This window comes from Lolium perenne, chromosome 5 (genome assembly GCF_019359855.2).
Source record: "Lolium perenne isolate Kyuss_39 chromosome 5, Kyuss_2.0, whole genome shotgun sequence".
Taxonomy (NCBI): Eukaryota; Viridiplantae; Streptophyta; class Magnoliopsida; order Poales; family Poaceae; genus Lolium; species Lolium perenne.
The window spans coordinates 231437042-231463594 of NC_067248.2; the positions used below are offsets into that span (position 1 = coordinate 231437042).

Genomic DNA, 26553 nt, shown 5'->3' on the forward strand with positions numbered 1-26553 from the left:
GCATGAAACCGAGGCGACGGCATTAACTCGCCGCGTGGAAGCTACGCGTCCGGCGAATGCTGACCGGCGGCAGGCTTTTACAGCGCGCGGAAGACGATGCGATGAGGACGACGATCAGTGTCTCTCGCCGACAAGTTGGGGCCACCAGACGCGCGGGAACGTTTCGCCTTTCGTTTCGTCCGGAGTCCCCGAGCGCTCCCCGGGGGGCCGGGGGTGGCGTGGGCTCGCCGGATGGATGAAGGGCCAAATCCGGACGAAAACGAGGAACCGGGGGCGCGACTGGACCGATTTACGCCGTCCGGATGGAAAAAACGCTCGCCGGGGGCCTCGACGGGGGCACGAGTGGAGATGCTCTAACTTGCAACAGCCAGTTGTGCCTCCCACCACTCACGGACACGTGGGCCATCGTACGTTGGCCCCACCCGCCAGTCATCGGAGAGCCGCCTTCCGGGAACCTTCCTACGCGCAGCTAAGTCGCTACGGGTCCCCGATAAATACGCAGAAACGCGCGCGCACAGGCGAGGAGAGGTGAGGCTCTGTCGCTGACACTTCACAGGTTACGCGAAAAACGAGGTAAGGCGATTTCACCGAGCTCCGGAAGCTTCCAGGACCTTCTGCTTCGTTCTGGGCTTGTGACAGAGGTCCGTTGCTAGGTCGGCGACTAGGTGTCTGGAGGTGAGGCACGGAAATGGCGTCGCCGCCGCCGGAGATCGCCGTACCGGTGCGGGAGGAGGAGGACATGCAGCTGGAGGAAGGGGACGCGTTCGATATTCCCAGTAAGAACGCGTCGTACGATCGCTTGCGCCGTTGGAGGGTATGCCATCCTCATTTTCTTTCTCACTGCTGCTTCTGGTTCAAATTTTTGTTGGGGATTATCGTTTTTGGGGGTGAGTTTGGATGAAATTGCCGTACACCGGAGGGAAAATTTTGTGTGAGCACTACGATGTACATCTTGGTGTATTTTAATCGATAATCTCTAGTGTGGTCGTCCGTGGGTTGAGTGTCAGCTTCCCTGTACCGTAACTGTTATGTGCACTAGTTGTTGAGATATTTGTTTTCATCCTCGGGACGTCCCTTCTTATGTTTGGGTTGATGGTTTCATACTTTCATTTGAATTACACGCAAAAAAAAGTCACTACATCAAGTGGCTCTGAACTTATCTGATGGATGGATATGCTTGACAACTATACTACTCTTTCTGAATTAGAGTGCCTTAGACCATCTCTAACAGAGCCCGTAAAAAGTGGAACCGAAAAACACGAATTCGGTGCACCGAACTCGTGTTTACGGACCGAAAAATGGCAGGCGCAGAACAGAGCCCGTAACGAAAACTGAATAACAGAATATTCTGTTTTACAGTTTGGGTTTACGGGCTCTGTTCTGCGCCTGCGGCTTCCGAACCCGTAAAAACAAGGTTTATGAAATTGATTTGCATATGATCGATCAAAGCTCAACGTTAAAACACAAACAAATCATGCATAGTTCATAGTGCAGACATCAAATGACACAACCAAATGACACAGTTCATAGTTCACCATCAGATCTAACCGCCGGCATCAAACAGAGGCAGTACCGCCATCAGCACCATCGGCAGTACCTCCTGGAGTCACATCGGCACCACCTCCTGGAGGCACATCGGCAGCAGCAGATGCCTCTTGACGAGCAGCTCTTCGCCTCGCCGTGATCTCCGCCGAGGTCTCCTTCCACCACTCCAGCTGAACCTCATTCATTTCCTTCGTGTTCATCATCAAGATTTCCCTCTCTTCGGCCAATAGTAGCTTCGTTGCTTTGGCCTTCTTCACATTGATCCTCATCTCCTCCAACTTGGATTTGGTCTTTGCTTCCTCTCGGCTGGCTTCAAGCTTTGCAAGGCTCACCTCCTTCTTCGTCTCGATGATGACATGCTTGGTCTCCAAAGTCTTGGTCGCTATCACCTCCTTCGACTTCATCATTTGATCAAACTTGTTCCTCAACAATGCAGCCTCCCCCTCGAGCCTTATCCTTTCCTTCGCTTTCTTGTTCCCCTCCGGCTTGTCGGCGTTCCTGCCTTCCTTCTCGTCCTTGGTGTCGTCGAGCGCAACCATCGCAGCCTTCTTCGGAGCGACCTCTTCATCCCTCAACTTCCACTTGGGGAGGTGTTGGAGCACATCAAAACAACGACGCATGTTGAAGCTCTTGCCCTTACTTCCGGCCATGTCTCTGTACCTAGCATCAGCAATGCGATCCTACATATGCAAAAGGAACCAACAAATCGTCAATATCTCACCGACGCTAAAACTACAATTAGCTTTATGAAATATGCACTCACATATTCGTCGACAGTTGCGCCGCTAGGAGGATTGGACACCACTTGGTCCATTGCTACTGCCCACCGGCTACACGCCGGTTTGATCGCGTCCCAACGACCTTGGAGGGATCGGTAGGTGCGATCGACAGGATGGCGAACGCGCGGCATGAGCTTGTGGAACTTGTCCTCGATGCGCTGCCAGTACCATTTGCCTGTTTGATCCGTGCCGGAGACAGCATCCATCCCCACGGAGGCCCAAGCTCGGCACAAGGTGGCGTCTTCAATCTCCATGTAGTTGTTGGCCCGCCTCTTCTTCCGATTTCCATCGGCCGTGACCTCCACCACACCGTCGTCCTCTTCCTCGTCCCCCTCGTCCCCTTCTTCCCCTTCTTCCCCTTCTTCCCCTTCTTCCCCGCAGTAGTTGTCGTTGCCGAATGGCGGGAGTGGGTTAATGTTCACCTCTCCCAACATCTCCATGTACGAGCTGGAATCGTTCCTAATTTGACGAGGCCTCAGTACGTACTTGCAATGGAAAAAACGGAGGAAGAGTTCATGTGTACCTTGCTGCGCCATCGTCGAGCACGTCGTGGGCGGTGGTCACGGTGGCTTCTGGAGGCGGCGGCGGCGTAGGCGGAGATGGGCAGGGAGGCGTGGGGCCACGGCCAGTCGCCGCCTTCACTTTGGTCCTTTTCGGACCCGAACTCTTCGGTCTCGCACGGACGGCCTTCGGCTTCACCGCCGACCCACCACCGGGGACCGCCGCGGCACCGGCTTGCGGGAGCAGATGCGTTCCCGCGCGCCGCCTCTTCGCCGCAGTCGTCGACGAGACCGGGGGGGGGGGGGGGGGTCACAGGGGTGGGAGCGGTGGCCGGGATTGTTGGTGGAGCGGCGGAAGCTCCGGCGACCACGGGAGAGGGTGTCGGCGTCGGCGCGGTAGATACGGCGGCCGGCGGGGTAGCAACGGCGGGCGGCGGGGTCGATTCGAGACTCATCGGGGACAAATCGGAGGGTGGCGGCGCAGAGGAAGCGAGGGCGCACAGATCGGCGGGGGCAGCGGCGGTTGGGACGAGCTGAATGTTCCTTCGCGCGCAAATTAGGGATTGTGTTCGGGCTGCGTTCGGTTCGCTCCGTCGGCCCCTACAAATACAGGCCGATGGAGCGAACCGAACGCAGCCCGAAAAAATATGTTCGGTTTTGGGCCGTATACGGGCTCTGATCGGCGCCGTTTTTCGCCCCGAACCCGTAAAACGGCGGTTATTTTTCGGTTCCGGGCCTTTTACGGGCTGTGTTAGAGATGCTCTTACTTGTGCATTTGCTGCAGTTCAGTTTCGAAATCTTATGGTATCTGCCTCTGGGCTATAGTGTTAACTTTCAAGTTGCAACAATGTGAAGCTTATCGGTTGGGACCTGTTCAAAGTAGAAGGATGATATCCCCCAATCTAGATACTCCTACATGTATACTAGTTATTAGAATCAGGAACAGTCTGCTCGCCTACTTTTTTTTCTTTCCTTTCAATAGTAATGTAATAATTTTTAAATTGTACCACGGGGTTTTCAAGAAATACATGAAGTTTGATGTATACATTTAGTAGGAACGGGGCATTATTGTTAAAATTAAGCATGCCTTTCCTCCCTTCATTTCAGCAAGCTGCCCTTGTGCTCAATGCCTCGCGTCACTTTAGATATACTGTGGATCTGGAGAGGGAGGAAGAGAAAGAAAACATGAGAAGAATGATACGAGCTCATGCACAAGTTATACGGGTACTGTGTCATTTGCCGGTTGACAAATGACGCTTCACATTCAAGTATAATATTTGCTCATTCTATATTTTTATTCTTCAGGCAGTTTTCCTTTTCAAGAAGGCTGGTCAAAAGGAGCTAGAAGGTACAATCTCCAATTTCCCACTCATATATTTAAATGGAAAACTCGTGCATCGAAAATAAATGCTTTTCGTGTTTTCGCATTTAAAAAAATGGAAAATCCTGCTCGTTACTAACTTGGTTGGAAGATTGCATACATATTTTAACAAACAGTTGATGCGTCAAAGACCATAATTACATGTATAAAACTGTCAGAGTATTGGACACAAACCACACAATTCTTTCTTCTGTTTAATAGCAATTGTTATGTGATGATAATGTTCACGTTTGGTTTCAAGCGTACAATGGAAAATCCATCCTGGCGACCTTTGCCTTGCTTCTTCTTCCACCTATAGAGCATCTGTTTTTTAGCAGCGTGTGTAATTGGGAAAGACATATGACCTTATAATGTTACATCACAACCCATGTATTCCTGTTAGAACACATCTTTAAACGTTGACCAACGGGGGAATGATCCCTCCCTTGGCTATACGTTGTTAGGTAGGATGAGACTCTCCCAGCGGATGGATGCTAGGATGATAACCCGGTTTAAAGTTCGCCCCTCCCTGCGAAATTACCGCGAGATGAGGATTCGAACCCGGGTGGGCTGGCTGCGGTGGGCTGGCTGCGCACTCGCTTTCCTTGCCACTGAGCTGGAACTCAGTTCTCGTCAGAACACATCTTTAGTTTTACATTACAAAAATATGACATTGATTTAGTTCTGTTGATCAAACAGAATCCTATAATGGTACAGAGGTTGGGTCACTCTCTCAGAGATTTCCAATTGATCTGGAAAAGCTTGTAATTTTGAACAGAGATCATGATGCAATTATGCTTGAGGAGGTGGGAGGGGTAGGTTCATATAAATTTTCTCTTTGAATTGGGACTTATTTTTTTATTTATTTTGGCGATTTATTCTTACGTCTCTAATAGAGTGCCTTCACAGGTTAGTGGGCTTTCAGGTTTATTAAAGAGTAATTTAGAAAGAGGAATTAACTCAAACGAGGAGGATCTGTTGAAGAGAAGAGACCTTTTTGGAGCAAACACCTATCCACGCAAGAAAAGAAAAGGCATATGGGTACACAGTTTTCCTTATGTCTCCTAACTCAGTTTTCCAGTGTGCCTTGTCTTATTTTTTGTCGTTCTTGTTCTATTGAAGGCTGTAGGGGTAAATGAAAAGTATTTCATGATGTAAAAACTATCTTTCCTGGGACAAGTATACATTATTAAAACTGAATATATATGTAGTGATTGCAAAAACAAATATACTTTGTAGAACTTATAGCATGCATGTGCACCATGTGAATTTTAGAATTCCATATGTCTCCAAATGTAATATGTACCAAATTATTATTTGCAGCGCTTTGTATTTGAAGCTTGTCGGGATTTGACTCTTGTGATTCTAATGGTAGCTGCTGCTATATCATTATCGCTGGGCATGGCAACAGAGGTACTTTATGACATTCTGATTTATCTCGTCTCCTTTGTTTATGTATTCATTTTTTTTTGTATTTTCACTGTAAGAATGGCTCAATCTAATAGTACATATTGCTATTTTGGCTTTATTTTATTATCTACTTAGGGTGTAAAAGATGGATGGTATGATGGTGGAAGCATATTCTTTGCTGTTTTTCTTGTGATATTTGTAACAGGTAACAGTCTTACATTTGTTAATCTGCTCTCCTTCTATTGCTATTCACTTTTATGCACTAATCAGCTCATCCAAAACTCAAAAATTAAGGGGAGTGACATTATACTCATATTTTAACACTATCCCTTGCATCTAGGATTATTCAGGCCTATGCTGTATAGATTATGTGTCATAGTCCTGTCAGGGTGCAGACGTTGACAGATCACATGGTGCAACTGTGCAAATGGTTTCAGGGATGTGAGTGCATCCCATTATTTTCACACAGCCACCTTATTTTTTAAGGATGAAGTAAAATGAGCTGCTGCGTGTCAAACTCGTAACTTCTTGCTTTGACTACATAATGAGTGTAACGCACTCACGAGTTCATAGAAAACCTTAAGTTATTAGGAAAACACATGTTTTCTCGAATATCAGCAGTTGTACTTATGCATGATCATATATTTGGGGTTCCAGTGATTTGCATAGGTGTTACTGTACTGGAAATGACCATAATATTTATTTCTTCACAACACTTTTAGCAACCAGTGATTATAGACAATCTCTTCAGTTTCAACATCTGAATGCGGAGAAACAGAACATACAAGTTGAGGTGAGTATCCTGAGTATTTTTGCTAGGGACTGGCACTCATTGGCAGTGTATGATCTATTGTGACCTATCATTAGGTTATCAGAGGTGGTAAAAGAATAGGTGCTTCAATATTTGACCTTGTTGTTGGCGATGTTGTTCCCCTCAAAATCGGTGATCAAGTAATTCAATGCATCACATATTCCACTTTTGTCTACATTCGGGCTATTTTTCTCATACTGATGCTATTACATGCATTAATTGATCTTCAGGTTCCTGCAGATGGTGTCCTGATATCTGGTCATTCTCTTGCAATAGATGAATCAAGTATGACAGGAGAGTCCAAAATTGTAAGTGTTGATAAAAAAAAGGGAAAATAGTTGTTGTTTTCTGAAATCTTCCTTCTTAAATATTCAAAGTTATGTCATTTTACTGTCAGGTTCATAAGGACCAAAAGGCACCTATGTTGATGTCTGGTTGCAAGGTTGCAGATGGTTACGGTTCTATGTTGGTGAGTATCACTTGGTTGGGTATTCCAAATTATGAAGAGCTCAGCTTGCTGCTTTTATATTGCATAATTGAGTATCTACTAGTATATTTTCTATTATTTGGTAGCATCTCATTCACTCCAGCACTTTATACTGACTACTAACGAATTATTTATGATAAATGCATAGGTAACAGGTGTGGGTACCAATACTGAATGGGGTATGTTGATGGCAAACCTTTCAGAAGATATTGGTGAAGAAACCCCATTACAGGTTTATTTCTTATTTCGTTTTTACAAGAGAATTCATTTTTCTCATGTTATGGATCGCATAGAGAATAGTGTGAATTTATATTGACTTTTTTTTACGGCTGTGCTACCACTTGTGCCAACCGTGGAGTAGGTGCGCTTGAATGGTGTTGCTACTTTAATTGGTGTCGTGGGTTTGTCGGTTGCTGGTGCTGTCCTTGTCGTGCTTTGGTTGAGGTGGATCTCCATTACAGTCATTCATTTCTATGGTGCACTTTAAGTATTTTGCTACATTATGTAAATATGCTTCTTATGAACACCTTCCATCTAAACTGTAGATATTTTACTGGGCATAGCAATAATCCAGATGGAACTACCGAATTTGTGGCTGGGACTACTGGTGCAAAACAGGGATTTATGGGGGCAATTAGAATTTTTACAATTGCCGTATGTAATCCTACTTCTCTTGCTTTCACTTTAATGAAGACTATTAGGGAGTATTTCTTTCTGAGTCAGCTGATTCTACCTCATTTTCCACTAGGTAACTATTGTGGTTGTTGCTGTGCCTGAAGGACTCCCTTTAGCAGTAACTTTGACGTATGAATCTTTTACCTTCTATACAAATTCCTTAAAATTGGCAGGTGTATTAAACTGGTGCTTGTTTGATTTCAGCCTTGCATATTCAATGCGAAAGATGATGCGAGACAAGGCTCTGGTAATACATAGGAAGAGACTTTTAAAGCAAACCTTGACATAGGTATATAATCTATGTGTTTTGATTTGGCATTCAGGTGAGGCGACTTTCATCTTGTGAAACAATGGGATCCGCAACCACGATTTGCAGTGACAAGACTGGAACACTTACCTTGAATAAGGTTTGTGAAGCCAATTTGCACTCACCACAAAAATACTATGCATACACGACTGCTGCTTGGATATACCATGCTGAAGCTTGACACTGTTCCTTCATGGTTTGCTTTTCAATCAAACCTGACAAGTTACCAGTTTGAATGAGCATGTGTTCTAATAGTTGTGTTTAACTGTGATCGCATAGAATCAGTGATGCCTTAAATTGTCATTGTGCTTCTGTATCTTATATTCTCCTTTTCCAATTGATCGTTTAGATGACAGTTGTGGAAGTATATTTGAGTGAGACGAAGTTGAATCCTTGTGATAATACTGGGTTGATGTCTAGCAGTGTAGCATCTCTACTTATTGAAGGAATTGTACAAAACACAGCAGGAGCTGTGTTTTCGCCAGAGGTACAGTATGGTACATTTCTCTTTGCTTGTACTTTTTTGCATACAGTTGTAAGTACTTCCAATGAAATTCACCTGTCATACCAAACAATGTCATCCATGTTAATATGTTTTCCTGTCTATAGGATGGAGGAACTGCTGAAGTTACAGGCTCACCAACTGAAAAAGCAATTCTTTCTTGGGGTCTTAAGGTACTGCCCATACGCTCTTTGGTTCATCATTACTTCTTTCAAGTTTATTCCATTAAATTGACATTTGAACTGCATAGATTGGGATGGATTTCAATGACGTGAGATCAAGATCTTCAGTTCTTCGTGTTCTGCCATTTAACTCGGTGAAGAAATGCGGTGGTGTTGCAGTGCAAGTGGTATGCACAGTTTATGCACTGAAATTCTGAAGGAATCATCTATGTTAAATAAGAAATGGACCTTTTTAGTCTGAATTACTGACTCTCCTACAATTTGGTGCTAAGTATTTAGCTTACTACATTTCTGACCTTTTGGTTTTACATCTTGCAATTTCGTTGTGAGCTTTGCTATCTCTCAGAGCTACATGATGGTTCTTGTGCTGAGAAAATTCTAAGCTTGCTTTATAAGTTGTATGTGTTTTGCCTGTCCTGTCAAAGTTTCAAGACAACGTCTTTTTATTGCTTTGAATTTTCCCTTTTGCCTTCTTTAGTATTGGTAGAATCTGTGATCCTACCAGGCCGGTTACGTAGATTGTAGGGGTGGAAGTGTGCTGGACGAGGGAGAGGAAGGCGGCGCCGGCGGCTGGCCGCCGTCGTGAGGTTGGAGGAAGGCGGCGCAAGGGAAGAAGCGGCGGCTAGGGCAGGGAAGACCGACTCCTCAAGGAGTCGGCAATAACGATCTATGAGATCTGTTTATTGCTTGCCTTTCACGTAGCTATTACAGGGATATAAATAGGCTAATAACCTAAAGATAAATGGGCTAAGCCCCTAATTTAGGCCCACTAATGGGCTTCTTCCTGCTATAAGATAAACTGGTCATAACACGGTTACGTAGATTGTAGGGATGGAAGTGTGCTGGACGAGGGAGAGGAAGGCGGCGCCGGCGGCTGGCCGCCGTCGCGAGGTTGGAGGAAGGCGGCGCAAGGGAAGAAGCGGCAGCTAGGGCAGGGAAGACCGACTCCTCAAGGAGTCGGCAATAACGATCTATGAGATCTGTTTATTGCTTGCCTTTCACGTAGCTATTACAGGGATATAAATAGGCTAATAACCTAAAGATAAATGGGCTAAGCCCCTAATTTAGGCCCACTAATGGGCTTCTTCCTGCTATAAGATAAACTGGGCATAACATTCCTCCCCGCCTTCTCAAACAGCTCGTCCTCGAGCTGGATAGCTGGAAACTGCTGGCGGAACTCATCCCGGAACGGCGTCGGCCTTGGAGACGGTCGCGTCAGCCAGCCCAGCTGTGACGACATCAGCCGCAACGTCGTCTACGGTCTCCAAGTAGAACAGGCGTGGACAAACGTGGCCCGGTACATAGAGCTCGTCGCAGTTGAAGCACAACCCTTTACGACGGCGCTCAAGTTGTTCGGCCGTGGTCAGCCGACGGAAAGGCCGCGTCGCGGCTGGATCGGAGTGCCCCGCATGAGTCACGGCCGTGAGCGCCTGGCCTGGTGGTGTCGGTGGAGGGCGGGCGGCTGGCCGAACGTCGCTGGCCGGGAAGGCCTGCTGCATGGCCCGCGCGCGCTGCTCGAAGGCGCGAGCGTAGTACATGGCCGACTGCAGGTCCTGGGGATCCCGCATCTCCACGTCGACGCGAATGTGGTCCAACAGTCCGCCAATGAAGAGCTCGGCGCGCTGCTGCCCCGTCACACCGGGCGCATGGCATGCGAGGGCCTGGAAGCGGTCGGCGAAGTCCTGCACCATGGTGGTGAACGCCAAACGCCCAAGTTCCGCCAAGCGGCTGCCGCGGACTGGAGGGCCGAAGCGGAGAAGGCAGAGCTCACGGAACCGGTCCCATGGAGGCATGCCACCCTCGTCCTGCTCCAGGGAGTAGTACCACGTCTGGGCGGCGCCGCGGAGGTGGTACGAGGCAAGCCACGTCCGGTCCGAAGCCAGGGTACGCTATCCCCGGAAGAACTGCTCGCACTGGTTGAGCCAGTTGAGGGGGTCCTCGACGCCATCGTACGTGGTGAATTCCAGCTTGGCGTAGCTTGGGGGAGCGAGGCCGGTGGCGCCCTGGGCGGGGTACTCCGCGCGACCAGCGGAAGGGTCGGCGAAGCGGGCGGGCGGTGGGTCCGGGAAGGACGGGCGCGGAGGGTCCCCGGCGGTGGTGTAGACGGGGGACGGCGCCGGTGCGGCCGAGTAGACGGGCGGGGGCTCCGTCGCGGTCACCCACGCCGGGAGTCGGGAGGGCGACGGCGGAATCGGACCCGCCGGATGGGCACACCCCGGGGCATCGAGGCGGGGCCCGTGGCCGGGGACCGGCTGCCAGACGCCCACGGCGGCGGCGGCGGTGAGGCCGGGGGCGGAGCAGGCGCGCCCGGCCGGGTAGGGCTGTCGGCGCGGCCGGGTAGGCGGCGAGGGTTGGCGACAGGGCAGCGTGGTCATCCCCTCGCGTACCGATGAGGTACGGTGCGGATGCCCCGGACGGCGGTGGCGAGGTCGCGGATGGTCGTCGAAAGCTCTTGCTGCGAGAGGAGGGGGCGGCGCCGGCGACATCTGCCAGGGGCGCCGCGGCGCCCGTGGAGGGCGGCGGCAGGTGCGCGGCGGCGGAGGAGGCCGGCGGCTTCTCGGATGCGGCGGCGGTGGCGGCGTGGGCTGGCTCGAAGACATGATCGTAGAGGTAACAAGTATATACCGTAAATGAGTGCCTTGCTTGAACTAATCATACTCCCTCCGCCCCAAATTTCAAGTCATACAATTTTTTTCTCAAGTCAAACTTTTACTTAAGTTTGACTAAGTTTATAGTGTATTTGTAAATGCATCATGAAATGTGTTTTTGTACTGTATTTGTTTGTTATGATGTTGATATTTTTTCAGCGAAGTTGGTCAAACTAAAACAAGTTTGACTTAAAAAACTAATTTGGATTATATTTTAGATAGGAAGTTTGACTTAAAAAACTAATTTGGCTTTTAGATAGGAGGGAGTAGTATTTACGTTGTTATTATCTTTCCTAGTCCTTTTTTTGGTAGGAGTTTCTTAGTTTATGTTATCTCAGTGCTATTCTATTGTTGTAAGTGCAGTCAGATGATAATGTCCACATCCACTGGAAAGGTGCTGCTGAGCTGGTGTTAGCATCTTGCAAAAGCTGGCTTTCTATTGATGGTTCAGCTCATCCAATGAGTTCTGACAAGGTAAATACCAACCCAAATTGATTGATACTTCGCTTCTGAAGCCTTTACTAAATTGTTAGTACTTTGACAGTATAACGAATTGAAGAGATCCATTGACGATATGGCAATGAGTTCACTGCGCTGTATTGCTTTTGCATATTGTCCCTGGGAGCTCAGAATGGTTCCTAAGGAAGATCTCGATAAGTGGCAGTTGCCTGAGGATAATCTGACTCTTCTTGGAATGGTTGGGATAAAGGTGTGTATTGTTGTTGGTGTTTATTTTATACTTCTGCTATCATTTGAGTAATTTCGCGTAGCCTGTGTCTGTCTTCATTTCATGGATAATTTAGCAGTCCATGCCATGGTATTATATGAATGAAAAAGAAAACAATAACAGAATTGTCCATTTGCATCTTGCTAGCTGGATGCTTTCTGTTTAGAACTCTTTATGTGTGAATCTGTTTAGGCACAATATTGTTAGAATAGTTCTACCAACCAACTATTCCAAAAGACCGATCTGATGGAAAGTGGTGGTATAATATACTTAACACCCCCCCCCCCCCCCCCTTCACATCCAACGTGGATAACACCTCCCCTCACGCCCAACAGGGGCGTGGATAAATTGGGGATTAATGGTGCGGGGATTGAGACTTGAACCCGAGACCTGGGCGCTCTGATACCATGTTAGAATAGTTCTACCAACAAACTATTCGAAAAAACAGATCTGATGGAAAGTGGTGGTATAATATACTTAACAAATATATGTTCCATTTTTTCCGTATAATTTTTTATCTCTTCATGGCTGCATGCAACATTTTACCTTTCTATGATTTTTTTTCTCTAGGATCCTTGTCGCCAAGGAGTGAGGGACGCTGTACAATTATGCAGTGCTGCTGGTGTGAAGGTTATTATCCTCAATGGTTTATTTTTCTATGCACTTATTTTATTTCCATCTATTTCTATTTCATATTTTCTTTTCATGGATTATTGAACTATTGAGTTTATAATAGGAGGTTAGGACATGGTGGTTTGCCAATATACTGTTTTAAAACGTTTATGGTGCTTCAGTTCCTTTTGTGCATGTTGTCAAGAATATTTCATATGAGGGAAGGTCCAAACGCTTATCCATGTGTATTTGAATAAACGGGGCATCTTAGGTACTAATAGAAGCGTTTATACTTACAAAGTTCCAATTTCTCCTTCATGTGGCCATGTTGCAAATATATAAAAATATCTTTAGTACACTTGATCTGCTTATATGCCAAGGCCACTAGTTTTTCATGCCTGATGTGTGTTAATTGATCGAATAATGTGAAGGAGTTGTAGCTATTATTGCTGAGTAAATCCAGCTTTATCATCCTTGTTTGTTCAATTAATCGAAAAATAGATGGTAAAATGCGGATATCCTTGGCTTCATATGCAAGGGATAACTGTTGTCACAGGCTGACAGCTATGTAGATCACATGGGCAGAACATGTAATTTCAAGGTGTTGTGTGTGGGTGTCAGCGTGCATGTACATCGTGTGTTTGAAAAGAATTCTTCTTGCATTTGATTAAAGCATTAAAGGTATCTTTGTTATAGGTACGGATGGTGACAGGAGATAATGTTGAAACAGCTAAGGCCATTGCTCTCGAATGTGGAATACTGAATGCAAATGATGTTGAATCAGAGACAATAGTAATAGAGGGGAAGGTATTCCGTGAAATGTCTGAAAGTGCACGAGAAGAAGTTGCTGACAAGATTACAGTAAGCCCACCTCTCCATCCCTCCCTCTATCTCGTGTTTGGAGCTTCCAAAACTATGAAATTTGGGAACATCAATACTAGACTAACACAATAATATCCTTAACAAAAAAAAATTATACCTTGAGTAGCACATGTATTGATATCATAGAGTAAAAATATCTTCTGAAAGGAATTCAAGGATAATATAAAATGGCGTTCAATTTGCCCACATCGGTTCTTGTGTTCTTTAGCAAAGAAAGGTCAAGTTAGATTCGAATAAAATTAATTAACTCCAGTGATGTTTTGTGCTAACAAGTAGCAATGCTTATTGTTGCTTTGTACAACCAGTCTGCAGATAATTAATGGGTATAGGGTCTTTACTTTACTTGTATAACTATAAGCATATCACTACCATAAATAAAAGCATTTTCATATGATACAAGGTACTTTATTGATAGAAATCTCTTCGAAGTTTCTGACTTCATTTTGTGGTATCAGTTAATATATCAACTTTTATTTTAGGTAATGGGACGATCTTCTCCAAACGACAAACTTTTGCTTGTACAAGCTTTGAAACGAAAAGGACATGTTGTAGCTGTAACCGGTGATGGCACCAATGACGCCCCAGCATTACATGAGGTGTGTCTGCAACTATGTCATTATTTATTGAAGTGTTAACCTAGAATCATCCTCTTGTATTCATATGTTCCTTTTATCATATAGGCTGATATCGGTCTTTCAATGGGTATCTCGGGGACAGAAGTTGCTAAAGAAAGCTCAGACATTATAATTTTGGATGATGACTTCACATCTGTTGTCAAGGTTGTCTTCTCCAACATCAAAGCATAATGCTGATTTTTATAACATCGGCATGTTAGCCTGTCATTGTGCTTTCAGTTATTGCACGCTCATACCAGCATGGTTTGTCCTTGTGCAAATATGTATTTCCAGCGATATATCTTGACAGACGTGCATATGCAATAACCTGTATGAATTGCGTGCATCACACACCATAGTTCTGAACTTCTGATCTAGTGACAACTAATCTTGACCTTCTATCTAGAGCACAAATCTTAACTTTCGTTCATTGTGTTAGGTTGTTCGTTGGGGACGGTCTGTCTATGCAAATATTCAGAAATTTATCCAGTTCCAGCTGACTGTTAATGTCGCTGCTCTAGTGATAAATGTGGTTGCTGCTGTGTCCTCTGGTGATGTTCCTCTGAACGCAGTTCAGGTTGAACTCTTTTCTTTATTGTGTTATGTTATTCTTATAGCTGCATATCCTGTGTTAAGTTCTCATTTATCAGTCCCTGTTTATGTGCATTCTCATTTATTTGAGTTGTTTAGATGACATAAGCATAAAAAAATATTTAAGGAAAAAACATAAAATTCGAAATATTTTTGTCATAAACTGCTAAAAAAATATGAATAGCTATGGCAAACTACTAAGATACTTTGAAGGAAGTAGTGCCTTGTTTATTTGTTCTCAACCACATCATTTTTCTTGTCGACAGCTTCTCTGGGTGAACCTTATCATGGACACACTGGGAGCTCTTGCATTAGCAACTGAACCACCGACGGACAGCCTAATGAAGAGACATCCTGTTGGACGAAGGTACAATACACCCTCATACACAATTATTGACAGATATTCTTTATATGTTAATGTTGTTATGTACTTCAGTTTTGTCTAAATAACGTTAATGCTATACTTTCTTATTCATTTCTTCAGAGAACCTCTTATTACAAATATTATGTGGAGAAACCTGTTTATCCAGGTCTGTAGTTGTCTAACTCACCTGTATGTATACATTCAATCAATTAAGACCCTGTTAAATCAGCTTTTCATATCTATATGGATTTTTTGCAGGCTGTTTACCAGATAGTAGTTCTTCTCGTCTTCAATTTTGATGGCCAAAGGATTTTCCATTTACATAATGAAAGTCAAGAGCACGCTGACAAAATTAAAAACACCTTTGTCTTCAATGCATTTGTCTTTTGCCAAGTAAGATCACTGGAGGATTTTTCTTCTAATAATTCATTTTATAATTTTAGTGAAACTACAGTTTGTTGTCACTTCCTGAGATATGCTGCATTCCTTGAATAGCCTCAACACCTCCTTGCTACATATCAATTTCGTTACTGAATATATCACATGTGAATGTACATATTCCTGATACATGTAAGAAATCATAGAATTCTTTTCTGATGCCTGATGTGGCATTCATGTCAGATCTTCAATGAGTTCAATGCTCGCGAGCCTGAGGAGAAGAATGTCTTCAGAGGAGTTACGAGGAACCACCTTTTCATGGCTATAGTGGGTATAACTACGGTACTTCAGGTAACTGTCAAGATGCATACATGTTTTGACGAGGCACAAGTGGGATCATCATCTCATCTGGCAGATCTTGAAAAGTGAGTTCATGAACATCATTTCATCACGCAGACCTTGATAGTTGAGTTTCTCGGGAAGTTCTTCGGCACTGTTAGACTTGGTTGGAAGCTGTGGCTGCTATCAGTTGCTATTGGTGCAGTAAGGTATGCACAGAGAACTCCAGTGTGCTGTACAGACAAGACACTAATTTTCGCTCTAAACGCACATCGTAGTCAACTTCATATAGCCCAATATCTGTTGCCGTCAATTGCGTCTGCGCCAATGCTAAAGGATTTTTCTCAATTTTTTTATCCAACATGCTGCGAGCCATGAATTACTCATAATTTATTCCTTATCTGTTGCCAATCCAGCTGGCCTCTGGCATATCTTGGGAAATCCATTCCGGTGCCGGCCAGACCTTTCCAGGATTACTTCAAGCATTGTTTTTCCGGGAGAAGGAAACGACAAGGTAATTTGCATGTGATCCCTCTGTTAGGTTTATTATCGCTCGGCGAGCTTCTAGTAACCCCTACATTCGATTGTGTACTGCAGATGAAGAGCAGGGCGGGAAGAGCTGAGATTTAGCTGGTGTCTTGTAATCAGAAACACATCTTCCGCTCTTCCCTGGGGAGCAACTTCTGGAGAAGCTGCAAAGTGTGACAAAGTTCAAGGCTTCATCTCAGCTGGAGTTTGCAGAGGGGGGCAAAGGGGATCCCTATCAATGGGATTCAGATGCGCCCACAGGGAATAAGAGGAAGCTCGCCCATAGTGCAGCGTATTACAGAATATTAGGTTACTCAAATAAGACTTTGCATCGTGATCTGCAAGTTAGTTTCTAGGCTAAACTCCCATCCATATGGCTGAAGACTTCGAACAAGTTTTGTACTTCCAGAGAACAATGATCAATGTTTTTGCAAGTTTTGACGTTTTCACTAATTGCTAGTGCTGTAGATATAATGTTGAACTCCTTTTGGACATTATAAAAAGAGCTCGAAGTGCCAACATAGATATTGCCATGAAGCTCTGCTGCAGGGTTCAAGTCCGTCAGGGCAGCACGCTGGCTCCTGGAGTTGTTATGTTGAGCAAGAGAACGGGATGGAGACGACAGCAGTAAGTCGCCTGCACTTGCCATTGGGTTAGTTTTCTTGATTACTTGTCTTTAGGATGATCCTTGAGCTGTTAGCTTGATAAAGTGGAGGAATTGGAAAAGATTCCAGTAGTCAGAATGTACATATTCCATGGATGGACATTTCAGAGCCATTTCCGCCATAACTGGTGAGCTGATATAAGATGATTTAGCATATAACCTGGTACATGAAGCACACTCTTTTCGCATGCCCACTCTCAGTGTTCATTCTGTACCACACTATGATCCTGTGTTTGTTGCTGTTTTCACAAACAACACTCATCATGCCATGTGCCTCCCACAACAAAGCCTAACTAGTAATACAACAACAGCACTTACAAATGCATGTATGTACCCAAAACATGGCCGAGCATCTCACTTCAGTTCATCTTATTAAATGACAGTAAACACTAGGCGGTACTAGCAGTAGCACGAGTAGGCAAAGTGGCTCTTCTTGGTGATGTATGTGGAGATGAAGTCTGAAGCCTGCGCTGATGCACCGAGTCCCGTAGCAGGAACAAGGATCTCGGTCAGGCCTGATCCAATCCTCTTACCGGCAACATGTCCGTAGAACATACCAGCAATGGCAGGGACAAAGACATCGCTCTGCGAGCAAATCTCAAGGTCCAGGGCTCTTGCTAGATCTGAATCGCCTGAATTCAGGAACTCACCTTTCTTCTCAGCCGGCATTATGTCATCCTGCGCAAAGACAAATTTTAGGTCAAAAATCCCTGCCATAAGGCTTTTTTTTCAAAAAAAAAAGGTCCTGCATAACAAGTTACAATATAGCATATTGAGCGGATCTGTTGTTTTGTGCTAGCTTTTATGTCAGCTAATATATCATCGCAGCTGGAGAATTAGTTAGGAGAAAACAGAATATGATGCACACTAATTAAATGGTAGATTGGTTACTTGCCTTGGTATAAGTGTTTGGAAAAGCTTCCTTGAGAGTATTCAGGCCTTTGTGCCACCATGTCTCTGTCAGGTAGATGGTTGTATTAGCAGAGAAGCCAACCTTCTTCAGGAAATTCAAAACCTCATGAGGATTATAACAGCCTTTCCTTCTCGCACCCCCGCTTGTTTTACAGACCTTCTTCTCTAGCAAGTCAGTTCGCAGATCGACTGCTAACACCTTCTCATCTGATTTCTTGCTTAGTTCTTTAAGCCTGCCCAACATTTGTTCAGCCACTTCCGAATATTCCGGCTTCAGTTTGAGGCCACTGAACATGGCATGGCAAGCCGTTGAATCCAAGTCCTTATTATTCGTCCCTTTTGGTTTCAAGCTTACTGAAGAGAAAATAATTGCAAGTCGTAGGTAGCTATTTGTTTGGAAGATGGGCTGAATGGTTTCCAGGATGAAGTGTTCTGTCACCCGGTTTGGTACTCTAATAACTGCTGGCTTCTTAGAACTCCATTCATTAGGAAGTTTGTCTACTACTTTGACAACACCATCCAAGCTCCTCTTGAATTTCTCTCCATCATACATGTCTTGGAAGTTCCTGTTCATGAAATTTATATCATTAGGTCAGAATTGTGATGGCAACAATCTTCAGCATTTTTCTTCAAAGTTGCAATCATCAGCATATTTCTCCAAAATAACAACCATCATAATTTCTGAAATAAAAGAAGTACAATGGTTTTGTAGAATCCGGAGTATTCATTATTATAGATTTTAGAGAACATAATATTCATAATTTTGAGTTGCAGAAAGAACGTAGCCTTGTTGGGCCGGATAGTAGAGATATAGTAAGAAACTTCTCATTGTTTATCCATGTTAAAAACACGATTCATTATTTAAATCAAATTTGCAAGTTATTCGCAAGTACTTCAGTGTTATCTGAAGAGGTTGTTCATATTTATTTGTGGAAAACAAGGATTCCAGATGCTCATGTATTGGACAAGAAAAATCACTAGATGCTGATGTGGTGAAACACATGCTTTCAGCCTTTCACCACCAGTAAGTGTATGCAGAACTGAGTAAAATAGCATCATTTCTCCAGAAACATACCGACTCTTTCCTAATTCATCTCCTCTGATTTCTGGGAGTACAAGCGTTGCACCCAGATACCTTGCAATTACTACAGCATCAGCAATCTGCAGACAAAGGGGCAGTACAAAAACATAAGATGATTCTCTGCTCACTCAGTCATACATTTTACAAGGGCAAGTTCCAAGTTGCAGGCATACCTGTGATATGTGATATTCAGGACCCATAGTCAACGACAATGTCACAAAACCATTAGACTGCTCACCCTCTGCATAAAACACGAGTATCAGTAACCAGATTAACCGGTAATAGTTATGGATGTGAAGAAAAATTTCTTGAATTATTATGCAATGTATTGTTACTTGGGCTTGGTTTGGTCCAGCAGGGTTTGACCTCCTCAACAGCCTCATTTAGGGGCTCCACTCCGGCCCTGTTGGCATTGGTTATTTCAGTATTGTCTGCGATCTTCATCGCATTGAATTCCACGCCTGTTGCCTCTATGCTCAGCTGTATGTTCAAATTGAGAGCAGTTATAGCATGGCCGCAACATTTAAAAATGTCAGCATTTTTCTATCAGTTAGAAGTAGCAGATGATATTGTGTCGGCAGTGCATTTGAAGTTTGAACAAGTGAAAGACAGGGAGAGCAAGCTAGGGGAGTAATAGTGATTTATCACATGGACAACTCTCAGTTTTCAGCTCATACTCTAAACGAGATTAGCCATAGTAATTTTCTTTATAAAGAAGTTAAAAAGTATTGCTTCCCCACCGACAGCCCTTTCTCTAGGGTGAAAGCTCATAATAATTTATTCGTGACACCGGATACCAAGCTTCTGGTTTCCTTTTGACCCCAAAGCGTGGTGCAACGTGCTGATTTAACTAGGAGATTTGGTTATTAAACCCTAGCTAAGCCCAAAAGTCAAGGCACTCTGACAGTCTGACACAGAATTCTCTAGATCGCCCTTCACAGCTAGATCTACTAGTCACTTCAGATTTGGGGCCATGTACTGTACAGAACTGGAAAAATCTTGACTGCATTTACAGTCGAGATTTCTTCAGAAGGCGACTGCGACGGAAAATCCGTTGAGATTATTGGCAAGAACCAGTAGAGGAAATCAGGAAATCCCAATCCTAGGGACACTGCTGCTGCACAGATCAGTCTATCCGCAGTCTGGACCAAACAATGCATAATCAGGTGACTGTTAACCAAATCAGGAACCAAGAAGGCAAGAACACGACATCATCACCCCTGCAAATTTCCTTCCAAAGGAACACTCTGTAAACTAAAGCTAGAGCGTAGAGAGGATGGGCGAGAGATCTTGGGGAGAAGGAAGCCCTTAATTATACCTCGGAGACGGAGGTGAAGTGGTCGTGCTTGATCATGTTGCCGAGCATGACGAACATGGAGAGGGTCAGGAACCCCGCCACCACCTGCCGCGGATCCACCATTGCGCCGACACCGGCCGCCGGCGAGCGAGAAGGAGGAGCAGACTGCAGACGGACGGCCACCGACAGCGGCACGAGGAGAGTGCCGGCTTCGTGTACTGCCGCGCGATGGGGCAGTGGACTGGAGTGGAGTGACGCAGTGGCCGTGGGGAGAGCTGGAGCTTTAACTGCCGAGATTTGTCGAAAAAGAAAATGCCGAGATTTGCTATCCTGACACGGGCCGGGTCGCCCGGGAGCCGGGAGTTGTATAATTTCTCTGTCCCGTCCCGTCCGGATCCAGATAACACGGCGTTACCGTGGACATTGATTGATTAATCCCCATGGTGGCTGGGCATAATTTGCTTTAGGCTAATCGTAGTGGGTAGATTATATAGTAGTATCATGTGTACCATAGATACTGCATCTATAATGCATAGTATCGTAGACTAGTATCATAGTTTTGCTATATTTATTGATTTATAGAATCTTAATATAAATTTATGTAGAAGATTTTATTTGACACTAATTTTTCTCGTGATATGCGCAATGATACGGTATCTACCTATGATACTCTAATCTTCTCTCTCCTCCATAATTACCTGCCACATCAGTATTTTTTGATGAGGCTAGGATGCATAATCTTTATTATTATATTGCAGCTGGGGATGATATGCACTTTGACATCAAACATTGAAACAATCCTAACCGTTGATCACCCTCAAAAATGTTCAGCAAACATTTGGAGAATGATAGCCGTTCGATCAGATCGTCATAATCAAGGAAGCAATCACGTCCAAATCAAGGAAACAATCACGTCCAATATAAGTTTGGAAAGTTGAGACCGTATCAAATCAATTTACACTTGCCAATATTTGATCTGTTTCCTTTCTTCGTTCTTCATGATCCGCATATTTGTACTGAATATAATCGCAGCTTTGATTATCCATCATCTCATCTCCTGCGCGCCGCCCTTCTTCCTCCTCTCACGTCTGCATGGCATGGTTTCCTCTCTCCTCCCGATGTTGTGTCCAGCGAGAGGCCATGGTTCTCCACGTTCAGGCGCCGACCAGGTGTTGTCACTTCAATCTTATGTGGAGGAGATCGAGAGTTCAGCACCACCACGTATTTTTTCCCATCTCGGATGATGACGACTTCACGTTACTTCCCTTTTTTTGTCTCAGCCTTCTGCCTCGAGCACCACCTGGCCGGCTCATCGAGGTCGAGTGTAATTCCACAACATCTTTTTTCAGTTAGTTTTCCAGTTTTAATTTTTGTCGAGTATAATTAATCTTATGATGATCCAAGAATGCCAAAAAAATGAAAACAGCGGAAGGATACGAATAGCAGAACCATGCTCTGCAATCTGCTTCAGCCTTTGGGAAATATCTAAGTTATCTGCATTTATGCTTCTGTTTAATGTGCTGACTGCGAGAACATTTTTTTTCTTCTGAATTTGGCATACAAAACATGTCCCTTGGTTTGTATGATTCTTGACAGATTTCCTAGGTTATTATTTTTGTTTTATATAACATCGAGTAGTCAAAAGCCAGAAATTTTTGACTGTTTTGTTCATGATCATATAAAACGTCAGGCCTTCCTGATATCCTCAGTTAGATTGTTATGTTTTTACTTTAATGGCTGAATGATGTCTAACAAGTTACATGGTTGTCTTATTTGCGGTTTGTATATGTCCGTAAGTTACTGAAAAACTGAGATGTTCCATAAATTATTTCAGGGACAATGTGAAGCTAATCTCTGCGATTTTGGTGTGAGCTAAAATACTAAATCTTGTTTGTGATGAGTCCTTCGATCATTTCTTTGTGAGCTATGCATCTACCATTTTTGCACGTGAGCAAGTTCACCTTAGAAGCTGAGAAATGCAGTGTTTGAGGTTTTCAGGCGAGCCTTACACAGCAAAACATCACCTGCTGCTTGCCCAAGCAGAGCCACTGGCATTTTAATAAGTAAAATTATCTTTACTATTATATTGCAGTTGGGGATGGTGTGCACTTTTACATCAAACATTGGAACAATCCTAACCGTTGATCACCCTCAAAAATGTTCACCAAACATTTGGAGAATGATAGCCGTTCGATCAGATCGTCATAATTAAGGAAGCAATCACCTCCAAATCAAGGAAACAATCATGTCCAATATAAGTTTGGAAAGTTGAGACCGTATCAAATCAATTTACACTTGCCAATATTTGATCTGTTTCCTTTCTTCGTTCTTCATGATCCGCATATTTGTACTGAATATAATCGCAGCTTTGATTGTCCCTCATCTCATCTTCTGCGCGCCGCCCTTCTTCCTCCTCTCACGTCTGCATGGCATGGTTTCCTCTCTCCTCCCGATGTTGTGTCCAACGAGAGGCCATGGTTCTCCACGTTCAGGCGCCGACCAGGTGTTGTCACTTCAATCTTATGTGGAGGAGATCGAGAGTTCAGCACCACCACGTATTTTTTCCCATCTCGGATGATGACGACTTCACGTTACTTCCCTTTTTTTGTCTCAGCCTTTTGCCTCGAGCACCACCTGGCCGGCTCATCGAGGTCGAGTGTAATTCCACAAACATCTTTTTTCAGTTAGTTTTCCGGTTTTAATTTTTGTCGAGTGTAATTAATCTTATGATGATCCAAGAATGCCAAAAAAATGAAAACAACAGAAGGATGCGAATAGCAGAACCATGCTCTGCAATCTGCTTCAGCCTTTGGGAAATATCTAAGTTATCTGCATTTATGCTTCTGTTTAATGTGCTGACTACGAGAACATTTTTTTTCTTCTGAATTTGGCATACAAAACATGTCCCTTGGTTTGTATGATTCTTGACAGATTTCCTAGGTTATTATTTTTGTTTTATATAACATCGAGTAGTCAAAAGCCAGAAAGTTTTGACTGTTTTGTTCATGATTATATAAAACGACAGGCCTTCCTGATATCCTCAGTTAGATTGTTATGTTTTTACTTTAATGGTTGAATGATGTCTAACAAGTTACATGGTTGTCTTATTTGCGGTTTGTATATGTCCGTAAGTTACTGAAAAACTGAGATGTTCCATAAATTATTTCAGGGACAATGTGAAGCTAATCTCTGCGATTTTGGTGTGAGCTAAAATACTAAATCTTGTTTGTGATGAGCCCTTCGATCATTTCTTTGTGAGCTATGCATCTACCATGTTTGCACGTGAGCAAGTTCACCTTAGAAGCTGAGAAATGCAGTGTTTGAGGTTTTCAGGCGAGCCTTACACAGCAAAACATCACCTGCTGCTTGCCCAAGCAGAGCCACTGGCATTTTAATAAGTAAAATTATCTTTACTATTATATTGCAGTTGGGGATGGTGTGCACTTTGACATCAAACATTGGAACAATCCTAACCGTTGATCACCCTCAAAAATGTTCACCAAACATTTGGAGAATGATAGGCGTTCGATCAGATCATCATAATCAACGAAGCAATCACGTCCAAATCAAGGAAACAATCACGTCCAATATAAGTTTGGAAAGTTGAGACCGTATCAAATCAATTTACACTTGCCAATATTTGATATGTTTCCTTTCTTCGTTCTTCATGATCCGCATATTTGTACTGAATATAATCGCAGCTTTGATTGTCCCTCATCTCATCTCCTGCGCGTCGCCCTTCTTCCTCCTCTCACGTCGGCATGGCATGGTTTCCTCTCTCCTCCTGATGTTGTGTCCAACGAGAGGCCATGGTTCTCCACGTTCAGGCGCCGACCAGGTGTTGTCACTTCAATCTTATGTGGAGGAGATCGAGAGTTCAGCACCACCACGTATTTTTTCCCATCTCGGATGATGACGACTTCACGTTACTTCCCTTTTTTTGTCTCAGCCTTCTGCCTCGAGCACCACCTGGCCGGCTCATCGAGGTCGAGTGTAATTCCACAACATCTTTTTTCAGTTAGTTTTCCAGTTTTAATTTTTGTCGAGTGTAATTAATCTTATGATGATCCAAGAATGCCAAAAAAATGAAAACAGCAGAAGGATACGAACAGCAGAACCATGCTCTGCAATCTGCTTCAGCCTTTGGGAAATATCTAAGTTATCTGCATTTATGCTTCTGTTTAATGTGATGACTGCGAGAACATTTTTTTTCTTCTGAATTTGGCATACAAAACATGTTCCTTGGTTTGTATGATTCTTGACAGATTTCCTAGGTTATTATTTTTGTTTTATATAACATCGAGTAGTCAAAAGCCAGAAATTTTTGACTGTTTTGTTCATGATCATATAAAACGACAGGCCTTCCTGATATCCTCAGTTAGATTATTATGTTTTTACTTTAATGGCTGAATGATGTCTAACAAGTTACATGGTTGTCTTATTTGCGGTTTGTATATGTCCGTAAGTTACTGAAAAACTGAGATGTTCCATAAATTATTTCAGGGACAATGTGAAGCTAATCTCTGCGATTTTGGTGTGAGCTAAAATACTAAATCTTGTTTGTGATGAGCCCTTCGATCATTTCTTTGTGAGCTATGCATCTACCATGTTTGCACGTGAGCAAGTTCACCTTAGAAGCTGAGAAATGCAGTGTTTGAGGTTTTCAGGCGAGCCTTACACAGCAAAACATCACCTGCTGCTTGCCCAAGCAGAGCCACTGGCATTTTAATAAGTAAAATTATCTGGTAATTTACAAGCTCTTACACTGCTACAATTTGTACATGAACCAAGTGAAGGTTTTCTCTTGGAATTTATATAGTGAAGATTCCTTTCTCTCAGAATTTGTTCATGGAAAGCTCACAGTTCTTCATGTTTATTTCAGTTGATAGCTTTCTATTTTTTCGTTCTTGAGGTATTCTTTAATTCTTTACATACTGAGATTAGTGTTTTCTTTTCAGTTTATGATGCTATCTTGCAAGGCAGTGCTTTATAACACATAGTCTGAAGTTTATTGAATGTATGCAGCAGCCCTGCTGTTTAAGTGCTTCTTTCTTGAAAACGTTTTTGCATGGCTTTTGCTGATTATCAACCATCTTTGCAACATAAGAGTACAAAAATGAGGCATTGGTACAGCATCAAACGTTTAGAATGTAAGTGTTCATATCTTCTTATGTGAGAAGATTGGTTTAATTAAGCCCAGAGTGACAACATTTTTGTAGGCCATGCCAAAAAAGAAAGAATTTTGTACTACCTCCAATTCATAATAAATGTCGAAAATTTAGTACAATTTTTATATTAAGTTTATGACACTTAATATGGATCAGAGATAGTAGTCACTTACAACCAAATTGTATCAGCACCTATCCAGTTAGCAGATAAATCGCTAGAGCTATCAGACACATCTAAGTTGTGAGCTACAGACTTCACATCTCTTCCTATTTTGGCTACCAGTCCTACTTTACCAAACAGTTCGGCCAGACTCTTGATTTCTTATTAGGTTATACAATTAGTGAGAGGTTCCTCGCGGGATTAATTGTTTACTGCAGCGACAGTGCCTAGGAGTCACTTTCAGTTGTAGATTTCAAACTCAGCTGAAAGATTGTTACCTCCATTCCTATAAAAAGCTTTCTAATGATACCCATTTTATATCAATTAATCTATATGTACATGGATTATCTCTTGGTAAAAGAGAAATCTCGAAAAACATGACCTCATTATTCATTGGAATGAAGGGAGTAAGTCTCAAGCGTAGCTGAAAGATATTTTTCTGTCCGGGCTCTCCCAACAAGTGACTAACTGATTTCCACATGTCCCCAACTCTGGTACTAACTATGCTTTTGCTTTCCAGGAAGGAAACAATGCCATATGCATTTGTATATTGGGCACTTGCCAAATGATATTGCTACATTGAATCATTTCTATATTGATAAATGCATATGCCTGGATTGATTATAATTTTTTTCTTAGCACACACCCCAATAATTAATTTGTTGTTTTTAACTTGCAACTTTATATCTTAGTTTTTTGTTCTCTTCTGGCATCCATGGAGATTGGAGTAATATTCATCTATATACTCTCCCTTCCTTTTAATGATGTAAGTGCTTGAAGTTTACCAAACATCCTCTTAGCTAAACGATTGCATTCTCAAGCTTAGCTGAAAGTTTTGGTCAAGCAAAAAAGGGAGAACCATCATTGAAAAAGTTAGCATCATGGTCTGAGTCTGTGTCAAGTTAGATATGAAACTACACCGGGAGGCAGCTTTCCGCTATTAATCTCATTCTTAGAGATCACCGAATAAGGACTTATTTTAGAAGTATCTCATGTTTCCACTGATCAAATAATAATAATGCTTTGATCC

General features: G+C 43.4%; 2 protein-coding genes across 2 annotated transcripts; one reads left to right on the forward strand and one right to left on the reverse strand.

Moving 5' to 3' along the window:
- The first annotated feature begins 523 nt into the window (after positions 1 to 523).
- LOC127302212 (calcium-transporting ATPase 5, plasma membrane-type) lies at positions 524 to 16690 on the forward strand. The gene is made up of 35 exons (XM_051332621.2): positions 524 to 573; positions 654 to 814; positions 3932 to 4048; positions 4130 to 4172; positions 4884 to 4999; positions 5094 to 5225; positions 5508 to 5597; positions 5730 to 5799; positions 6317 to 6387; positions 6462 to 6545; positions 6636 to 6713; positions 6803 to 6874; positions 7041 to 7124; positions 7254 to 7336; positions 7438 to 7546; positions 7641 to 7696; positions 7772 to 7814; positions 7891 to 7974; positions 8224 to 8361; positions 8484 to 8549; positions 8627 to 8725; positions 11570 to 11680; positions 11751 to 11915; positions 12504 to 12563; positions 13242 to 13406; positions 13907 to 14023; positions 14108 to 14206; positions 14481 to 14618; positions 14899 to 14999; positions 15117 to 15162; positions 15255 to 15389; positions 15618 to 15725; positions 15831 to 15922; positions 16130 to 16227; positions 16311 to 16690. Exons 2-35 carry the CDS (start codon positions 689 to 691, stop codon positions 16334 to 16336), a joined length of 3222 nt encoding a protein of 1073 aa, XP_051188581.1. The 5' UTR covers positions 524 to 573; positions 654 to 688; the 3' UTR covers positions 16337 to 16690.
- Positions 16691 to 17018: 328 nt separating this feature from the next.
- LOC127302213 (protein MANNAN SYNTHESIS-RELATED 1) lies at positions 17019 to 20521 on the reverse strand. The gene is made up of 6 exons (XM_051332623.2): positions 20217 to 20521; positions 19234 to 19378; positions 19072 to 19139; positions 18893 to 18978; positions 17801 to 18383; positions 17019 to 17583 (listed from the first exon to the last, which is right to left on the reverse strand). The coding sequence occupies exons 1-6, from the start codon at positions 20316 to 20318 to the stop codon at positions 17305 to 17307; spliced, it is 1263 nt and encodes a 420-aa protein (XP_051188583.1). The 5' UTR covers positions 20319 to 20521; the 3' UTR covers positions 17019 to 17304.
- Positions 20522 to 26553: the final 6032 nt, after the last annotated feature.